The 15872-nt window shown below is 50.1% G+C and overlaps 2 protein-coding genes across 8 annotated transcripts in view; both read left to right on the forward strand.

Moving 5' to 3' along the window:
* The window catches only part of COL16A1 (collagen type XVI alpha 1 chain), a 54497-nt gene extending 50336 nt beyond the window's left edge, over positions 1–4161 (forward strand). For all 7 annotated transcript variants that reach the window (XM_073903031.1, XM_073903034.1, XM_073903033.1 and 4 more), the window contains 6 exons: positions 409–453; positions 1326–1514; positions 1872–1938; positions 2666–2842; positions 3046–3123; positions 3816–4161. In XM_073903031.1, the coding sequence (XP_073759132.1) occupies positions 409–453; positions 1326–1514; positions 1872–1938; positions 2666–2842; positions 3046–3123; positions 3816–4018 (759 nt within the window). In that variant the 3' untranslated portion in view covers positions 4019–4161. The remainder of the gene's footprint in view (positions 1–408; positions 454–1325; positions 1515–1871; positions 1939–2665; positions 2843–3045; positions 3124–3815) is intronic.
* A 6904-nt stretch (positions 4162–11065) lies between these two features.
* The window catches only part of PEF1 (penta-EF-hand domain containing 1), a 17229-nt gene continuing 12422 nt past the window's right edge, over positions 11066–15872 (forward strand). The window contains exon 1 of the mRNA XM_025856555.2: positions 11066–11129. Coding sequence (XP_025712340.1) covers positions 11106–11129 — 24 coding nt within the window. The 5' untranslated portion in view covers positions 11066–11105. The remainder of the gene's footprint in view (positions 11130–15872) is intronic.

A 15872-nucleotide genomic window follows, 5' to 3' on the forward strand; every position in this document is an offset into this window, starting at 1 on the left:
GGTGGTGGTGATGATGATGACGGTGGTGATGGTGATGATGATGATGATGATGGTGGTGGTGATGATGATGGTGGTGGTGGTGGTGGTAGACTCCAAACATTTCCTGCAGCACCAGCTCTTGCCAGGCCCTCCAATATGCCATGGACTGGCCCTCTCGCTCTGACTTCTCACCTCTTTCTGTCTGTGACAAGGGACCCAACCAACATGATCACACAAGGCCATGCCTTGGGAGACATCATGCTCCCTTCTAGCTGTCAACCAACAGAAAGGAGGCTGTTGTCCTTCCTCACACAGAGCCCAGCTGGACATAGCCCGAGGCCTGAGGGCCGTAGAAGGTGGTCCTTTCACGACACCTACCTCCGCAGAATGGCTTGGAGATGTTGACCCCTGACTTTTGCTTTCCTCTAGGGACCCCCTGGAAAACAGGGACTCTATGGACCCCCTGGTCCAAAGGTGAGTGGGCACTGGCTGGTTTTGAGGGGAAAAACTCATGAGTGATGAAGGCCAGCTCTATGCTATGACTTTAGCCATGGAGAGGAGACACAGAAAGGCCAGTGGGCAGGAAGAAAACATGAGCAGAACTCAGAACTTGGAGCAACCTCATCTCTAAAAACTTCTCACATGGGCCTATTTCTTAGCTAGGATTGGGAGGATAGAAATCTCAAGTTCATTCACTCACTGACCAGTGGATGGATTCATTCATTCATGCTGCAGGCGTCTGCTTGATCTCACTTACATTCCAGACCCTCTGTCCCAGCCTTGGATAAATAGAGGTCTCTGAACAATAACCGCTCACTGAGTCCAGTCACACTTACGCTAGGGCATGGTAGCCTTTTCAGAAGGTTAGACATAGCACCCAACTCAGCCTGGGAGTCAGGGAGGCTGTGCACAGAACAGGAGCTTTTCAGCAGAACGGGAGGAGCGTACCAGGTAGAAGGAGGGGAAGAACATTCCAGGCAGGGAGAGCAAGACGGCGTGGTTGGAGCCGAGTTCTAAACAGTGAGGTATGGCTGCGGGTGCAGGGGCGGGGAGATGGGCCGGGAGAAGAGGTGGTTGGGACCACATCACGAATGATCTTGAATGTCTGGCCAAGGAATCTGGTTTTATCCTGAGGGTGGGCAGGAGCCATCAGAATTTCTAAGCAGGAAGTAACGGCATGAAAAGTGTCTTTTCAGAGGACCGCTCTGGAGTCCTCGTCAGGATCTGTGGCCACTGTCAGAGGAAGATGCCGGGGGCCGGGTCGGGGGATGGAGAGAGAGAGAGAGAGGCCAATGGCTGTGACATCATGAAGTGGCCAATCTGGATGTGACTTCCTGTCCTTGCAGGGTGATCCAGGACCTTCAGGACAGAAGGGACAGGCAGGAGAGAAGGGGAGAGCTGGCATGCCTGGCGGGCCTGGCAAGAGTGGCTCCATGGGGCCTGCTGGGCCACCAGGTCCGGCAGGAGAGAGGGGCCACCCTGGCTCCCCGGGGCCTGTAGGGAGCCCTGGCTTGCCCGGGATGCCTGGCTCCATGGTAAGGAGGGAGCCTGGCAGCCAGGGGCACGGTCCCACAGAGCAGGCAGACAGGGTGGGTGGAGCAGAGACCATTTTAGAAGCTCCTGCCGACCCTCTGAGGGAAAGAGCATGACTCCCATAGAGGTGCTTCACCTGTGTGGGGGCGAGTGGGGGAGGTTTGGGAACCCTCTCCCCAGAAAAATGCGCTGTGTTTTGCACCATTGCAGGGGGGTGAGGACCTTGGGTTAAGTACCTGTGGGAGGCTCCTAGAAGCGATGTTCCCCTCCTTACCCTTTATTTGCATAAAGTCTATTCCCAGGGGGAGAGCACCAGGCTTGGAAGTATAATTGAGGCAGGTTTTCTTTGTTTTCCTCAGGGAGACATGGTGAATTATGATGAAATCAAGAGGTTCATCAGACAAGAGATCATTAAAATGTTTGATGGTAATTGGCAGCTGGCTGGGCGGCGGTGGGCGCTGCTGGCCCTTCCCAGCTCTTTTTCTACCCTGCCCTGGCCTCCTTTTCCTTCAAACTCAGTGCCCCTCCCCAGGCACCCACCACCCCCCTCCACTTACAGGCATATGTTCAGTTAGACGTCAGACCTTCCTTATCACCTGCTCGGTTCAGAGATAAAATGACTCCCCACCCCCACCGCCCCCACGCTCCCTGAGCCCCCACTGGCGCAAAGGAGACAGACAAGAAAATTGAAATCAAACGAGTCTGCATGAAGTGAGCTCTAAATAGAGGGGCGAGCAGCAACCGTAAGAGAGCTGGGGTGGTTTCACTTTTAAGCTTTTTTCCTGTTCATCTGTTCATCCAGCCTTGCCATGCTAGGGCCTGGGGAGAACAGGGACCCTGTCCTGATGGGGCTAGTCATCTTGCTTGGGGAGTGGAGTTTGAATGCCAAGCAAGGAGTCTGGACTTTATTGTGAAGCCAGTGGTGCACTAATGAGGGTGTCGGAGGGGAGGGAGGCCATCGTCAGGTCCGTGCTCCCGAGAGACCACCGTGCAGAGGAAGGTGGAGGCGAGGGCACGAGAGGCCACTCAGGAGATCAGCCCCTGTGTTCCCTGCACTGGGAAGCAAGGCCATTTGGGACTTGATGCTGGCAGCCCCTCTGCCCGGTGTGAGGTCCCGGGGCACCCTGTGACCGGTCCCTGGCCTTTCTTACAGAGAGGATGGCTTACTACACCTCCAGGATGCAGTTCCCCATGGAGATGGCTGCAGCTCCAGGACGCCCAGGGCCCCCAGGGAAGGACGGTGCTCCAGGCCGGCCGGGCGCTCCGGGGTCACCCGGACTCCCTGGTCAGATCGGCAGGGAAGGACGGCAGGGCGTGCCAGGAATGAGAGGTAGCTCTGCCCTCCAGCTCCCCAGGCGCATTTGGAACTCTGGGGGCAAACAGGAGCATTGCGTGAGGTCTATCATGACTCTGACATTCAGCATTGCGTGAGGTCTATCATGACACATGTGCATGTGTGTGTTTCAAATAATCTGCCTGGGCGTGTCATTTTTCTGCTCAGGAATAGGACTTATTTTATTTCTTTTGTCCCAGGATTGCCCGGGACCAAGGGTGAAAAGGGGGACATTGGTGTCGGCATTGCAGGAGACAATGGTCTTCCCGGCCCCCCAGGTAGGAAGAGCCAGAATGTGAGAGCATGAATCTTGTAGAATGTTCCTTCTACAACACAACGGATTTGTGTAGAACCTCAAATAACTGCAGGCCTATCAGCCACCATTTACATTCATGCCAGGGTGTGCAGAGGGGGGAGTGGAGGACCCAGGGCCCGTCCTCAAGTCCTAAACCAGGCTAGCGGGACACAGGGAAAGGTAGTTGGATATGGTGGGGCCGGGGAAGGTGAGTTCAAGTCCTGCTCAGCATCCTGGCTGTCCAAACTTGACAAGGTCACTAAGTCAGCCTGTAGAGCCTGAAAGAGAAGTGACCATAGCCTGCCCGCCTGGCTCTGAAACCCAGCCTCACTGAACGGCCTACCCCATGTGGGCAGCCTCTCTGAGCCTGCATCATCATCTACAACATGAGATGATAGTTTCTTTCTCATTGTGAAGATTCATTAAACTATGCATCAAAAGCACTCGCCTTGTGCCTGGCACACAGAAGCTCCCAATAAAACTGGCCGGTATTGTTGTTGTTATTGTTACGTTAACATAAGGATCAGATCAGGTCTTCTCGAAAACCTGTTGTAACCTGACAAATATTTATCACATATAAGGTATTATTTACCACGACCACGATTTTTTCTTTTCTTGTCACCTGGGTCTCTTGACCTTCCTTCTTCTGACTCTTCTCCCCCACCTACCCCCCAGGTCCTCAAGGCCCTCCAGGGTATGGCAAGATGGGCGCCACTGGACCGATGGGCCAGCAAGGCATTCCTGGCATCCCTGGCCCCCCGGGTCCCATGGGCCAGCCAGGCAAGGCTGGCCACTGTAACCCCTCTGACTGCTTTGGGACCATGCCCATGGAGCAGCAGTACCCACCCATGAAGAACATGAAGGGGCCTTTCGGCTGAAATCACCAGCTCTGTCAGATGAAGGACTCCATTGGGAACATTTGGCTGAAACTTACAGGACTCTGTGATGGGTTGTGAATGTTTTGTTTTTCTTAATTGCTATTAATATTTTTTTATCAATAAATGAACAAAACTACCTGCAACCCCACTTCCACGGGGTTCTCTGCTGCTGCCACTGCCTCTCTGTTATCCCCCTGTCATTTGGGCCCAGGGTCAAAAAAAGGGCCTTTCTCTCGTGTCTGCGGTCAACTGGCAGAGCTGTGGGATGCTGCTGTCGAGGGTGCCCCCAGCTCAGCTCTCCTCTCTAGATGCTTCTGAGTCATGCTTTGGTCCCCTGTGGACCTTGTGTCCTGCCCTTTGGGGCACACTTCTCAAAGTGAAAGAAGGTGTCACACAGCCTGTCCCCATAAATGAGCCAAAGGCAGGTTTGAAGGCCCCACTTACGGCTCATAGAGGCCCCTCCCTGGTTGCTTCCCCAGAGAAACCGGTGTTTGGTACTTCTTGAGAGTGGCCCAGAGCCGATCCAGGGTGCACCTGGGGAAATGCCACCCCGAGTGGGGGTGTAGTCACCTGCCTGCCAGTGTCTCCAAGCGAGCAGGCTCTTCTTGCTGCTCCAGTAATTCTGTCATTAGAACGTCTGTGCAAACAGGAGAGATAGGCTTCAGCTCCCGGCCTACGCAACCAGGGACGGCTTCTCCAGGAAACGAAATGGAACTCTCTGCCTGTACCAGCACACAGCCCTGTCACCAGCTCTCCTGGACTGCAAATGGCGTCTTTTGTTAAACTTTGTTCATCCAGGGTGCCTGGGTGACTCAGTTGGTTAAGCAACTGCCTTTGGCTCAGGTCATGATCCTGGAGTCCTGGGATCGAGTCCTGCATCGTGCTCCCTGCTCGGCGGGGAGTCTGCTTCTCCCTCTGACCTTCTTCCCTCTCATGCTCTCTCTACCATTCTCTCTCTCTCTCAAATAAATAAAAATCTTTAAAACAAACAAACAAAAAAACAAAAAAACTTTGTTCATCTAATGCGTGTGGTGCTTCTCCTGCACATCTTAGCCCAGGCCTTCAGAAACAGGGTGCATCGGTGCAAAGGGGTCACGGGCAAGCCATGATCAGATCTAAGCTCAGGGGTCTTCAAAGTCCACTGGGAATTTGGTGATCTATCTTCTATCTCTTTCTCTATATATAAAGAGGTCAGGAAGAAAAGGGAGGGAGGGAAAGACAGCAAGTTGAGTATTATGGAAACATTCCATCTCAAGCCTCTTCCTTCTGTCATTTTCACATCTCTTGTCCTGATGGGCTGGCTGCCCTGTGAGAAAGCAACAGGGCACATCCAGAGGGACTTCTAAAGAAAGCCTTTTTACTGGTCCCAGCTTTCTGGAAGGTTTATTCAAGTTGGATAAACTTCAAAGAGATCACAGAGCAAGCTCAGAAATGCACCCAGAGTCTAGATGCTTATCCAAACTGCCTGAAGCCTTCCAACTGGCTGCCATCTCTTCAGAGCCGGCATTTCCAGCACAGTTCTGAAAATTCCCTTCTCCAGTTGGGCCCCGGATACCAGGAGACCAGCCTACTCATGGCTTTTCAGAACCTTTGCCCTATTTTCTTCCTGCCAGGAGCAGAGGTGTGCCAGTGGCCAGGGGAATGACATCGGGCAGACTCCCAAGCATGCCCGAGTATCTCATGTGATGCTTTTAGATCAACGGGGCGTTGCTTCTTATTTTGTCCCTCATCAGCCATTCTCAGTTAACTCTGGTTCTAACATCCAACATTAAAAAGCAAATGCATCATCTTTGCATTGAAGTAGCAGCCAGTTTTGGACGGTGGGTGAGACAGATGTTAAAGCATTCCTATTGGAAGGCCAGCTCCCACTTCCAGCCCCAGTCTGCGAAGTGCTGACGATTGGCGGCGTGATAAAGAGCACATGGGCATGAGTAGAGAAGGAAGCAAGGACCAGCGGTTGGATCGAGTGGGTTGGCTTTGAAGGCCAGAGGGGACTATCACTATGGGTAAACATCAAACTCCTACCCTTCGAGGGCCACCAGGGAATCGATCCTTACACAGTAAATGACGCTTTCTTCACTTTTCTTCCTGAGTCACATTCATGCAGCTCTTGGGGGAGTCAACAGGCTGGTTTAAGCTTTCATGATTTGAGTGCTTGTCTCTCTGGAGTTTGGAACGGTTGTATTTTCTTGGACCATGAAGAACCAGATGGAAAGCTGAATTTTATAGTCTCTTCTGTTACTGTGGTCAGCAAAAAAATCCACGGATTTTGCTCATAAGTTCAGGAGCTGGGTAAGCTGAAGAGAAAGGAAGGAGGGGCGCAAGCTTCAGGCAGCTTTCTCACATTCCTGCCATGTTATTCTTTGGTCTTCATTTCTTAGTATATTCCAGGCTGTAAAGGCAGCATACAGATCATTCAGATCGGCAAAATCTAACCTGACGAGTCCGTTTTCCTCTCACTGCTTTGTGCCAGGAACTGTAATAGGCTCTGGGGAGTCAGAGGCAAACAAGATGGATCTGGCCCCCACCCCCACGGTGTCTACAGCAAGAGCAGGGAGTTAAACAAGCAATTACAATAAAGTGGGATGGTTGGGCAGTACCAGGCGCCAGGGGAGCGCAGGGCTGAGGGACCTAACCTTGTCTAGACACAGATCGATGGAGGCGGAGGGAACACCATGTGCCAAGGTCCAGAGGTGGTTAAGCGCAGCATGCTGAGTGACAGGGGCACAGTGCAGGGGTCAGTGTCGTTTGTGGCTGGAATACAGAGTGTGAGCAGGGCAGGCAGTGGGAGGCAAGGGTCTTCTGCAAGGGGGTGTTGGTCAGGTTTGCCTGCTCACTGACAGCAAAGTGAAAAAAGTGGTTTGGAGGATCCTTAATTTGAGAAACCCTCTGCTCTGTAAGAGGAAGAAAAGGCTGCTGCAGATTTATTCTGCAGAAAAAATCCCAAATCTGATGCCTTCTGGAATTTAAATCTTCCCATTTGTCATAAGAGTTTCCCCTGTCACCAGAATTCAACAAAATCTAGCCGCTTTCTTCACATGTGCCTTGTTAACCCCTTATAAGACTAGATCTTCTGGTGTGGTCCTGAATAATTTATGGGAATAGAATATATCAATGTACTCTCTGTATGATCCCATGATGGAAGGGGAGTGTGGCCAAAGTGCCACGTCTGCTGTTCTCATTTTTCTGTTGGTTCTATGGAAAGCTGCAAATCAACCTCTCATCCACAGCATCCAACTGCAATTTAAACTTCAGAACTGGATCTAGTTGGAATCAAAGAGAATTAATTCCACAATAATTAGGTGGCTGTTGCTATTCCTTCTCAGTAAGCAATACTGGAGCTTGGAGCTGATCCAGGATGCCTGGGAGGAATGATGTGTCCCTAGGGGAGGTGATATTTTCCAGCGGATGGACCTTCCATTACCAAGCTCTGCCTCACCTCTAATGGCTTCCATGAACTCAGGAAAGTGCTCTGTGCTCTAAAAAGGGCCGGAATCCAAGTTTTCCCCTTTGGCTAAAGCTGAAACAATAACAGGAATTTCCCACCCACCTCTGTCTGCCTCAGGTAGTTGAGGTTTTGGAAATGAGTTGACTGTTTTTCAGTCTTTGGAATTCCTGATCTCCCTGTTATCCAGCCTGCTCCAAAATAAACACACCTGGGCCTGCCCCAGGTCCTCAGAAACACATCCCTGGATGTTGGCTTTGGCTAGTTTCAGTGCCTGAGAGATGACTTACATGCTCTTGCTTCCAAAGTGCACAGATATCCAACAGAACGTTCTCCTAGGAGCCCTTTGCTGGGCAGAGGGGGCTAGGGGGGTGAGATTTTCATAGAAATTTAATCCTCAGCACTTAGAATAGAGCCTGTTAAGGGGGTGGGAACTCAATAGGTTTAATATATTTGTGGAATAAAATGTGCATCACATGACCCCAGTTTGTAGTCTGGGGCTCACCTATTTTCTCTCCCAGCAGATACCCCTTGACCTTCAGCCCAGACTATAAGACTTCTTCCTCTTTGAGATTTTGCAGTGCAATTCTACCTACTTTTTTTGGGTGGGGGGACTGGGTAGGGGGTTACAAAGGTAAAGACAAGACTACTTAGTAGTTAATCTATTGAGTAGTTAAAAGATGTGGACCTGGGTTCAAGTCCTGACCTCTCCATTTATCTTTTTGCTGGTAGGGAAGTCACTTAGCCTCTGTCAGCCTCAGCTCCTCATTATAAATGAGTAGTAATATCTATCTCAAAGTACTGCGATGGAAATGAAACAACGCATTGTACTTAGTACAACATCGGGCACCTAGTAAGAATTCAATACAGGACGACGACGACAACAATGATGACAATGATGATGATATCTAATAACATTTATTAAATTCATGCCAGATATTATTCTAGGCACTGGGGATATAGGAGTGAATAAGAAGAGGACAATGCTACAATATACATTAAACTTTAAAGAGGACAATTCAAGTACTGACAAGTACTATGATAAAATGAAACATTGTAACATGATAGATGACTAGAATGTGGGGGGGGGGCAATGCTACTTTAGATGTGGTGTCAAGGAATGCCCCCCGCCCCGAGGTGATATTTGAATCGAAATCTGGATGGCAAAGAGGAGCCAGCCAGGGAAGACCCAAGGGAAGAGCATTCCAGGAAGAGGGAAGAACTCACCGAAAAATCTGGAAGTGAGAATGTGCTCAGTTTCACGGGTGGAGACCAGGCCAGCACGGCTGGAGTGAACTGAGGGAGACAGCAGGCACAGGAAGTGAGGCTGGAGATGCAGGCAAGGTCTTGGTCACATGGGGCCATGAAGATCGTAAGGCTGAGTTTAGATTTTATTGTAAGAGTTATGGGAAGGAAAGTAAGCCCAGGAACAACATGATCTAATTTACATTTAAGACAAGCACTTAAATTTACATTTAAGACAAAGCACATTTAAGACAAGGGACACCTGGGTGGCTCAGTCGTTAAGGGTCTGCCTTTGGCTCAGGTCATGATCCCAGGATCCTGGGATCAAGCCCCACATTGGGCTCCCTGCTCGGCGGGAAGCCTGCTTCTCCTTCTCCCACTCCCCCTGCTTGTGTTCCCTCTCTGTCTCTGTCAAATAAATAAATAAAATCTTTAAAAAAAAGATTTTTTTTTAATGCTGCTCCATGAAGAATAGAGTGTGGGAAAAGAGTGAAAGCAGGGACACTGATCAGGAGGCTACCGCAATGATCCAGGCCATAAATGATGGAATCTCGGACGAGGGTGATAGTGCAAACAGGGAGAAAAGAGCAGATGTGGGTTTACTCTTTTTTTTTAAGATTTTGTTTATTTATTTGACAAAAAGAGAGAGAGAGAGAGACAGCAAGAGAGGGGACACAAGCAGGAGTGGGAGAGGGAGAAGCAGGCTTCCCGCCGAGCAGGGAGCCCGATGTGGGGCTCAATCCCAGGATCCTGGGATCATGACCTGAGCTGAAGGCAGACACTTAACGACTGAGCCACCCAGGTGCCCCAGTGGGTCTACTTTTGAAGTATAGCAAATGGAGGTGGGAAAACATTTGGAGAAACAGAGGCCACACTAGAACAATCCTAGGTTCTGCCTGAGAGACTGGGTGAATTTTCTGAGATGAAACAGGGGAATAAGTTTTGGGAAAAATATCAAAGAGAACTCTTATATGAGGCAGGCTGGAATATAGCACAGCAACAGTACCAAATGCCAAGGTGAAGTTGGATCATATTGTGAAGAGCCTGAGGAGTGCCAGAATGAAGAGGTTGGGCCTTTTTTTGTAGGTGCAGATGAAGAGGAGCCATTGTAGCCACTGTCCAGTGGGCAAGTAGCATGATGGGCACAGTGATTTTGAAAAGTGCCTGGCCAGAGGGTTAGATAGATGATCTGGAATGGATAACACCTCGTAACACTACTCATTTATTGTGTGTGTGTGTGTGTGTGTGTGTGTGTGTGTGTGTGTGTGTTTAAATACAGTGCCAGGCACTGTACTATGTACAGCGGATATGACAAGCAAAACCACATATAATCTGGGGCACCTGGGTGGCTCAGTCGTTAAGCGGCTGCCTTCGGCTCAGGTCATGATCCCAGGACCCTGGGATTGAGCCCTGCATCGGCTCCCTGCTCAGCGGGAGGCCTGCTTCTCCCTCTCCCATTCCCCCTGCTTGTGTTCCCTTTCTCACTGTGTCTCTGTCAAATAAATAAAAAACAAAACAAAAAACAACACATACAATATATGCCCACACGGAAGAACTTAACAAATTAGTCAAATAAGCATGCAAACAAGTGCAGAGCCTGAACCACCAAGAACAATAAGTACATGACTATATGTGGTCACTCGGGCACCAGAATTGGACCTACTTTGGGGACTAGTCAAGACTTCCCTGCTGAGAACTGGGCATCCAGTGACGCCAGTTCTAGGCCACCTCTGCTCCCAACCTACTGTGAACTAGGGCAAGTCACTGCTTCTCTGGACCACGGTATCCCCGTTTTATGAAAGACAGACCCCAGATGATTTTAATTTTCCTCCCACTCTGAGGACTTGGCATTTTCCTCTCCAAAGACCACAAATCTCACTCTAAAGCTACTAACTGATGTCATGACATTAGAGCGAGGTACTTCCGCTGTCGCCTCCTTCCTGTCCAGGAGGCCTAAATCTGTTCCGGTTGTCACGGCAACCGCCTGGGCCCTCCTCCGGCGGGCGGAAACTTACAGTGACGACTGCAACTACCCACTATCAGGCGTCCCATTTGCCAGGTTAAAACATGGCCACCGCTAGAACAACCGGCCCAAGCTTCTCACTAAATACCCGGGCCTGAGCATCCCTGGGGCCTACGCTAGGGCAGGAAAGGGAGGAACAGCCCCGCCAGTAAGCGAACGAGATTTCCGGAAACATTCACCCAATCCTTAGCACCCCCGGACTCTCCCTGAAGCACCCGACCACCGCCCTAGAACGTCACTTCCGTCGACCCATGCGCCCAGGATTGACAGTAGAGAACACCCAATCAGAAGCGGCCACACCCCCCAGGCCCAGGGGAGGGCAGGCTTAGCACCGGGAAGCCCCGCCCCTCGCCAGCGTGTGACGTCGAGGCGCCATGGCCAGCTACCCGTACGGGCAGGTGAGTGTTTGGCGGGGGCGGGCGATACCAAGTAGGGGTCTCGCGGAGTACGGGCCCGGGCCCCGCTTTGCTTTCTCCTGGCATTCTCCGCGCCCTTCCTACGCTGAGGTTGGCTTCAGCGAGGTCTCGCGCGGCAAAGAAGGCGAAAGGGCTGGTCGGTCGCGCCTGTCTCACGTCACGCAGGACTACAGGTCTGGGAGGTCGCGTCGCGCCCCCTCTGACGTCGCGCCCGTGAGGACTTGGGGACCTTGGACCCCGCGTAATCAGGCTGGGCTCTGCTGGGGCCTCACACCTTCTCAGGACTCCCGCGGGGGTTCCCGGAGGGCTCACCAACGCCAACACAGCATTTAAAGCACTGGCTTCGTCGGCATCGTTCGGGGCGTCTGATAAAAATACACCCCTGATATACTGCATGCGAATCATCAGGAGAATCTGTGGTTTCCGCGGGTTCCTCGAATGCCCTTATTTACTTAGTCTGACACCTCCATTTCACGCATAGGAAAAGTGAAACCCAGAGAAGACGCAGAACTTAACCTGCAGTCCCCTGGCAGGCAGCAGAACCCGGAAGCTGTCAGCAAATGCCTCTTCCCCACTCCCCAGCCCATTTTGATCCAGCCAAGAACACCACAGCAAGGTGATTCTGTGGCCAGAATCCTTTGTTGGATGACAGATAGGTAGAGTGGTTAAGTTCAGCTTGAAGGCAGAAGAAGGTTAACACCTTGGCTCCATCACTTAAATAGTTAGGAGCCATTAAGCCTTTGGAGCCTGTTTCCCCCTCTGTAAAATTGGGCCCAATAATAGGGTCTACTTCAGAGAGCTCTCATGAGTAGTAATGAAGTCACGCTTGTAAAGCATTTGATACTTCTAAGAGTGTAACAGTATTTTAGTATTTGGATATTTTTCTAGACTCCAAGATCATGCTAATTTAGGAGATAAAACCCATGCAGGGAAAGTAGGAAAACAGAATTACATGGGATATTAGAAAGCACTCAACTGAGTATAGTCACATGCCAAAAGGATGGTGAGGAAGAGCAGCCCTGTTTGGCTTTTGTACACAGTATTTGGACCTTTTTAATCTCAGTGATGGAGGCCCTGTAAGCATGCTAGTAGAGATTATTATCCCCAGTTTATAGCTGAGGAAGGACCCCAAAGAGGTGAAATGGCTTGCCCAAGGTCACATATAGCAAGTGAGGGAGTGAGGCCAGGGCTGGAATGTAGAACTCCTTTCATTGCTTACTTAGAGGTAGAAAAAAAGCTAGCATGGGCTGAGGTTAGGAGGAAGTATAACCTAGCAGGGCTTCTGAAGCTCCATTCTGTCTGTTGGGTCTTATGAAATGTTAATAGGTATTGCAAATAGAGGAGGATTCTGTGGTTAAATAAATTTGGGAAACACTCCGTGAAATACAGCTGAATAAATTTGTTCAACATGAAGCATCTCAGAATTCTTAATTTGTTAATATGCTTTGTAAATTTGCCAGAGAGGGATAGAATATGCAGTATTTCTTAAACTTTTTAACCATGGGAACTCCCTCCCATCCCCAACCCCCTTTTTCTAAAATTTCTGGTCATTTTTTGATAACACTAGTATTCTTGAGGAACACAGGTTGGGAAAACATTGCCGTGGTGCATTGTTTCTCCGTGGATGGTCTGTATCAGAATCACCTAGGAGCTTGTTTTAAAAAAGCACACTTTTGGGGACACCAGTGGCACAGTCCGTTGAGCATCTGACTTGGTTTTGGCTCAGGTCATGCTCTCAGGGTTGTGAGATCAAGCCCTGTGTTGGGCTCTGGGCTCTGCCCAGTCTGCTTAGGATTCTCTCTCCCTCTGCCTCTGTCCCTGCTTGTTGCACTCTCTCCTTCTCTCTCTCAAATAAATAAATAAATCTTAAGAAGTGCACACTTTTGGGTTCCATCTCAGACTTATTCTGTGCCCAGGAAGGGCCCAGGAGTCTACATCTTAATAAGCTTCTGGAGGTATTTTGTGTGCATCTTACAGGCAGTGACATAGAAATTAAGAGCCTGCACTTCCAGGTTGGATACAATTGTGCTAGAATCCTAATTCTAGCACTTAATAGTTATATACCCTTGGACAAACCATCTGTGGGCTCTGAGCCTTAGTTTCCTCACCTTTAAAAAGGGAGGAATAATACTTCATAGGGCTGAAATGAAGACAAACTGCTAAAACTTGGCAGTGAGCTTGGCACATTGTTGATACCAAGTGTGTGCCAGTGCCTGGTGGAGGTTCTTTTTTTTTTTTTTTTTTTAAAGATTTTATTTATTTATTTGACAGAGACAGCGAGAGAGGGAACACAAGCAGGGGGAGTGGGAGAGGGAGAAGCAGGTTCCCCGCTGAGCAGGGAGCCCGGTGCGGCCTCAATGCCAGGGCCCTGGGACCATGACCTGAGCCGAAGGCAGACGCCTAACGACTGAGCCACCTAGGTGCCCCTGATGGAGGTTCTTGCTGCTGTGATTGCTGTTATGCCACATGGCCTGGGCTTCTGCTCAGAGTGAAATACTGAAAAGGAGCATGGAGAGAAATGCGTCCAGAATAGAAGAAATACTTTTATTCCCGCCATCATACCCTGTCCGCCTGTGCAGCTCTGGTCCAGGGTATTCTAAGAAAATACCTGGTTGTTTCAAAGCATCCAAAGGCTTAGTGCCACCTCCCCTCTACCCAGAACGTAGCCCTACAGGATTCCAACCAATTGTTAGGAGTCAAAACTCTTTAATTTTCCACTGCCGCCAGCCCCGGGGTCCTCAAGCATAGTCTGGGTGTTGGAGTAGTGAAACTCAAGTGCCCTTGGGTCCTGGAATACCCCAAGGAAAGAGTGATACAGATAGATAAATTGTGGAATCAGTGTGATAAATGCTAAATGGGAGTAAGTGTAAGGTACTAGGACAGCACAGGAGGGATGCCTAACTAAGTGTGTGGGGGAAGAAGGCTTCTTGAAGGAGGTGACATTGAAGCCAAAAGCTGAATCACCAGTAGGCGTTAGCTGAGTGAAGAAAGTAGAGGGAATAGCACGCACAAAGGTCAGCAGACAAGAGCCCAGAATTTTGGAGGAATTTCAGGAGATCAATACCGAGTGAAGAAGGGGAAAGGGCTGAGAAATGAGACCAGAAAGGTAAGCAAGGGCCAGATCCTCAAGGACTTTGTATACCTTTCGGGGGAGTGTGGACTTCATCCTGACTAATGAGGGAGCCGTAGAAGAGTCTTGTTTCATTTGTGCTTTGGACCTGGTACCGTGGGGCACTGTGAGAATGGACCAGTGCAGGAGACACTGGAGGCAGGGAGACCAGTCTCAAAGCTGATGAAGTATCCTTGATTAGAGAGAACGGGGGCCTGGTGAAAATGGATTTAAGAAACATCTGGGAGGTAGAATTGAGAAAACTTGGTGCCTAATTGGGGTAATGGAGGGGAGGAAAGAGGAGGTGCCCAAGAGGGCACTAAGGCTTCAGATTTGGGGGACTGGGTGGGAGGTACCATTCACTGAGATGGGGACACAGAGGGAGGAATAGATTTGGAGGGAAGGTCCAGGAGGTTGTTGGGTACGTGGGTCAGCAGCTCAGGAGAGATGAAGCTGGACAGAAGGATTTTGGAGTGTCAGCACACAGACGGTAATTGAAGTCTTGGGACATTTCTTGGCCCACAGTTTATTGGCTGCAGGTTTCTTGCCTTTAAATATTTTAGGAGGCTCTGCTGGTGAATGTCCAAACCACTCCTGTCTTCTTGATTGTTTAACCCCTTAGAATGTGCGTTAGCCTCCTCCAGCCGACACTCGAGGGGCGGCTTCAGAGCACAGGCCTCTTTGCAAGGCAGCCTACTCCCTTCCCCATCAGGACTCCGCATGGACCAACCTTTGATATCTCTGAACTTCACGGGGGTCTTGGGGGTAGAAGAATGAACCCTCGAACCAAAAGAAGATATTGAACCTCCTGAGTGGGTTATTTAGGAGGAGGTGAGCTGCCCATCACTTGCAAACAGATTCAAGATGGTGCTGCAGAGATTCCATCCTCTCCTGAGAGGTCGGACTGGAGGCTCTTTGGGATCTCTTGCAGTACTGTGCCTCTCAGATCGGCTCTAGGTGTAGAGGTGAAAAAAGAGTAAGATTCTTCTGAGTCTCTCTGATTTCTGGGCTTGAAGCCTCTGAAAGATCACCTAATGCAGCCCTTCCCCCTTCAGCCCTGTCCATGTAGAAATCCATCATGTCTGACAGTTACATGGAGGACAGCCCCTGTTCGGTCACAGTTGAGTGAACACAGAGGGTAGTAGCGTAGAGCCCCTGTCGTGAACCCCAGCTCACCTGTTCTGGCTGTGTCATCACAGGCACGCTAGTAACTCTGTACCTTAATTTTCTCATCTGTAACATGGGGGTGACAGCACTTCCCTCACAGGACTGAGGATCAGTGGGAGCCAGCTGCACTGGAAGCACCTAGCAGAGCCTCAGGAAAATCTAAATGCCCCCCTCCCACACCCCAGTATATCAAATGTAGTTTGTGTGCCATCAGTAAAGACCTAGGGAGGGGCGCCTGGCTGGCTCAGTCAGCGGGGCATGTGGAGCTTACGACTCTTGATCATGGGGTTGAGTTTGAGACGCATGTTGGGTGTGTGGAGATTACTTAAAAATAAAATCTTGTGGGGGGGGAGGACCTATGGATAGTTTTCTGTGATGCTTCAGAAACTGTGGTTGCTGAACCCTTCCTTCCTTCCTTCCTTCCTTCCTTCCTTCCTTCCTTCCTTCCT

This window comes from Callorhinus ursinus, unplaced genomic scaffold (genome assembly GCF_003265705.2).
Source record: "Callorhinus ursinus isolate GAN/ISIS: 27379988/994484 unplaced genomic scaffold, GSC_fseal_2.0 scaffold18, whole genome shotgun sequence".
In the NCBI taxonomy this organism is placed as follows: domain Eukaryota; kingdom Metazoa; phylum Chordata; class Mammalia; order Carnivora; family Otariidae; genus Callorhinus; species Callorhinus ursinus.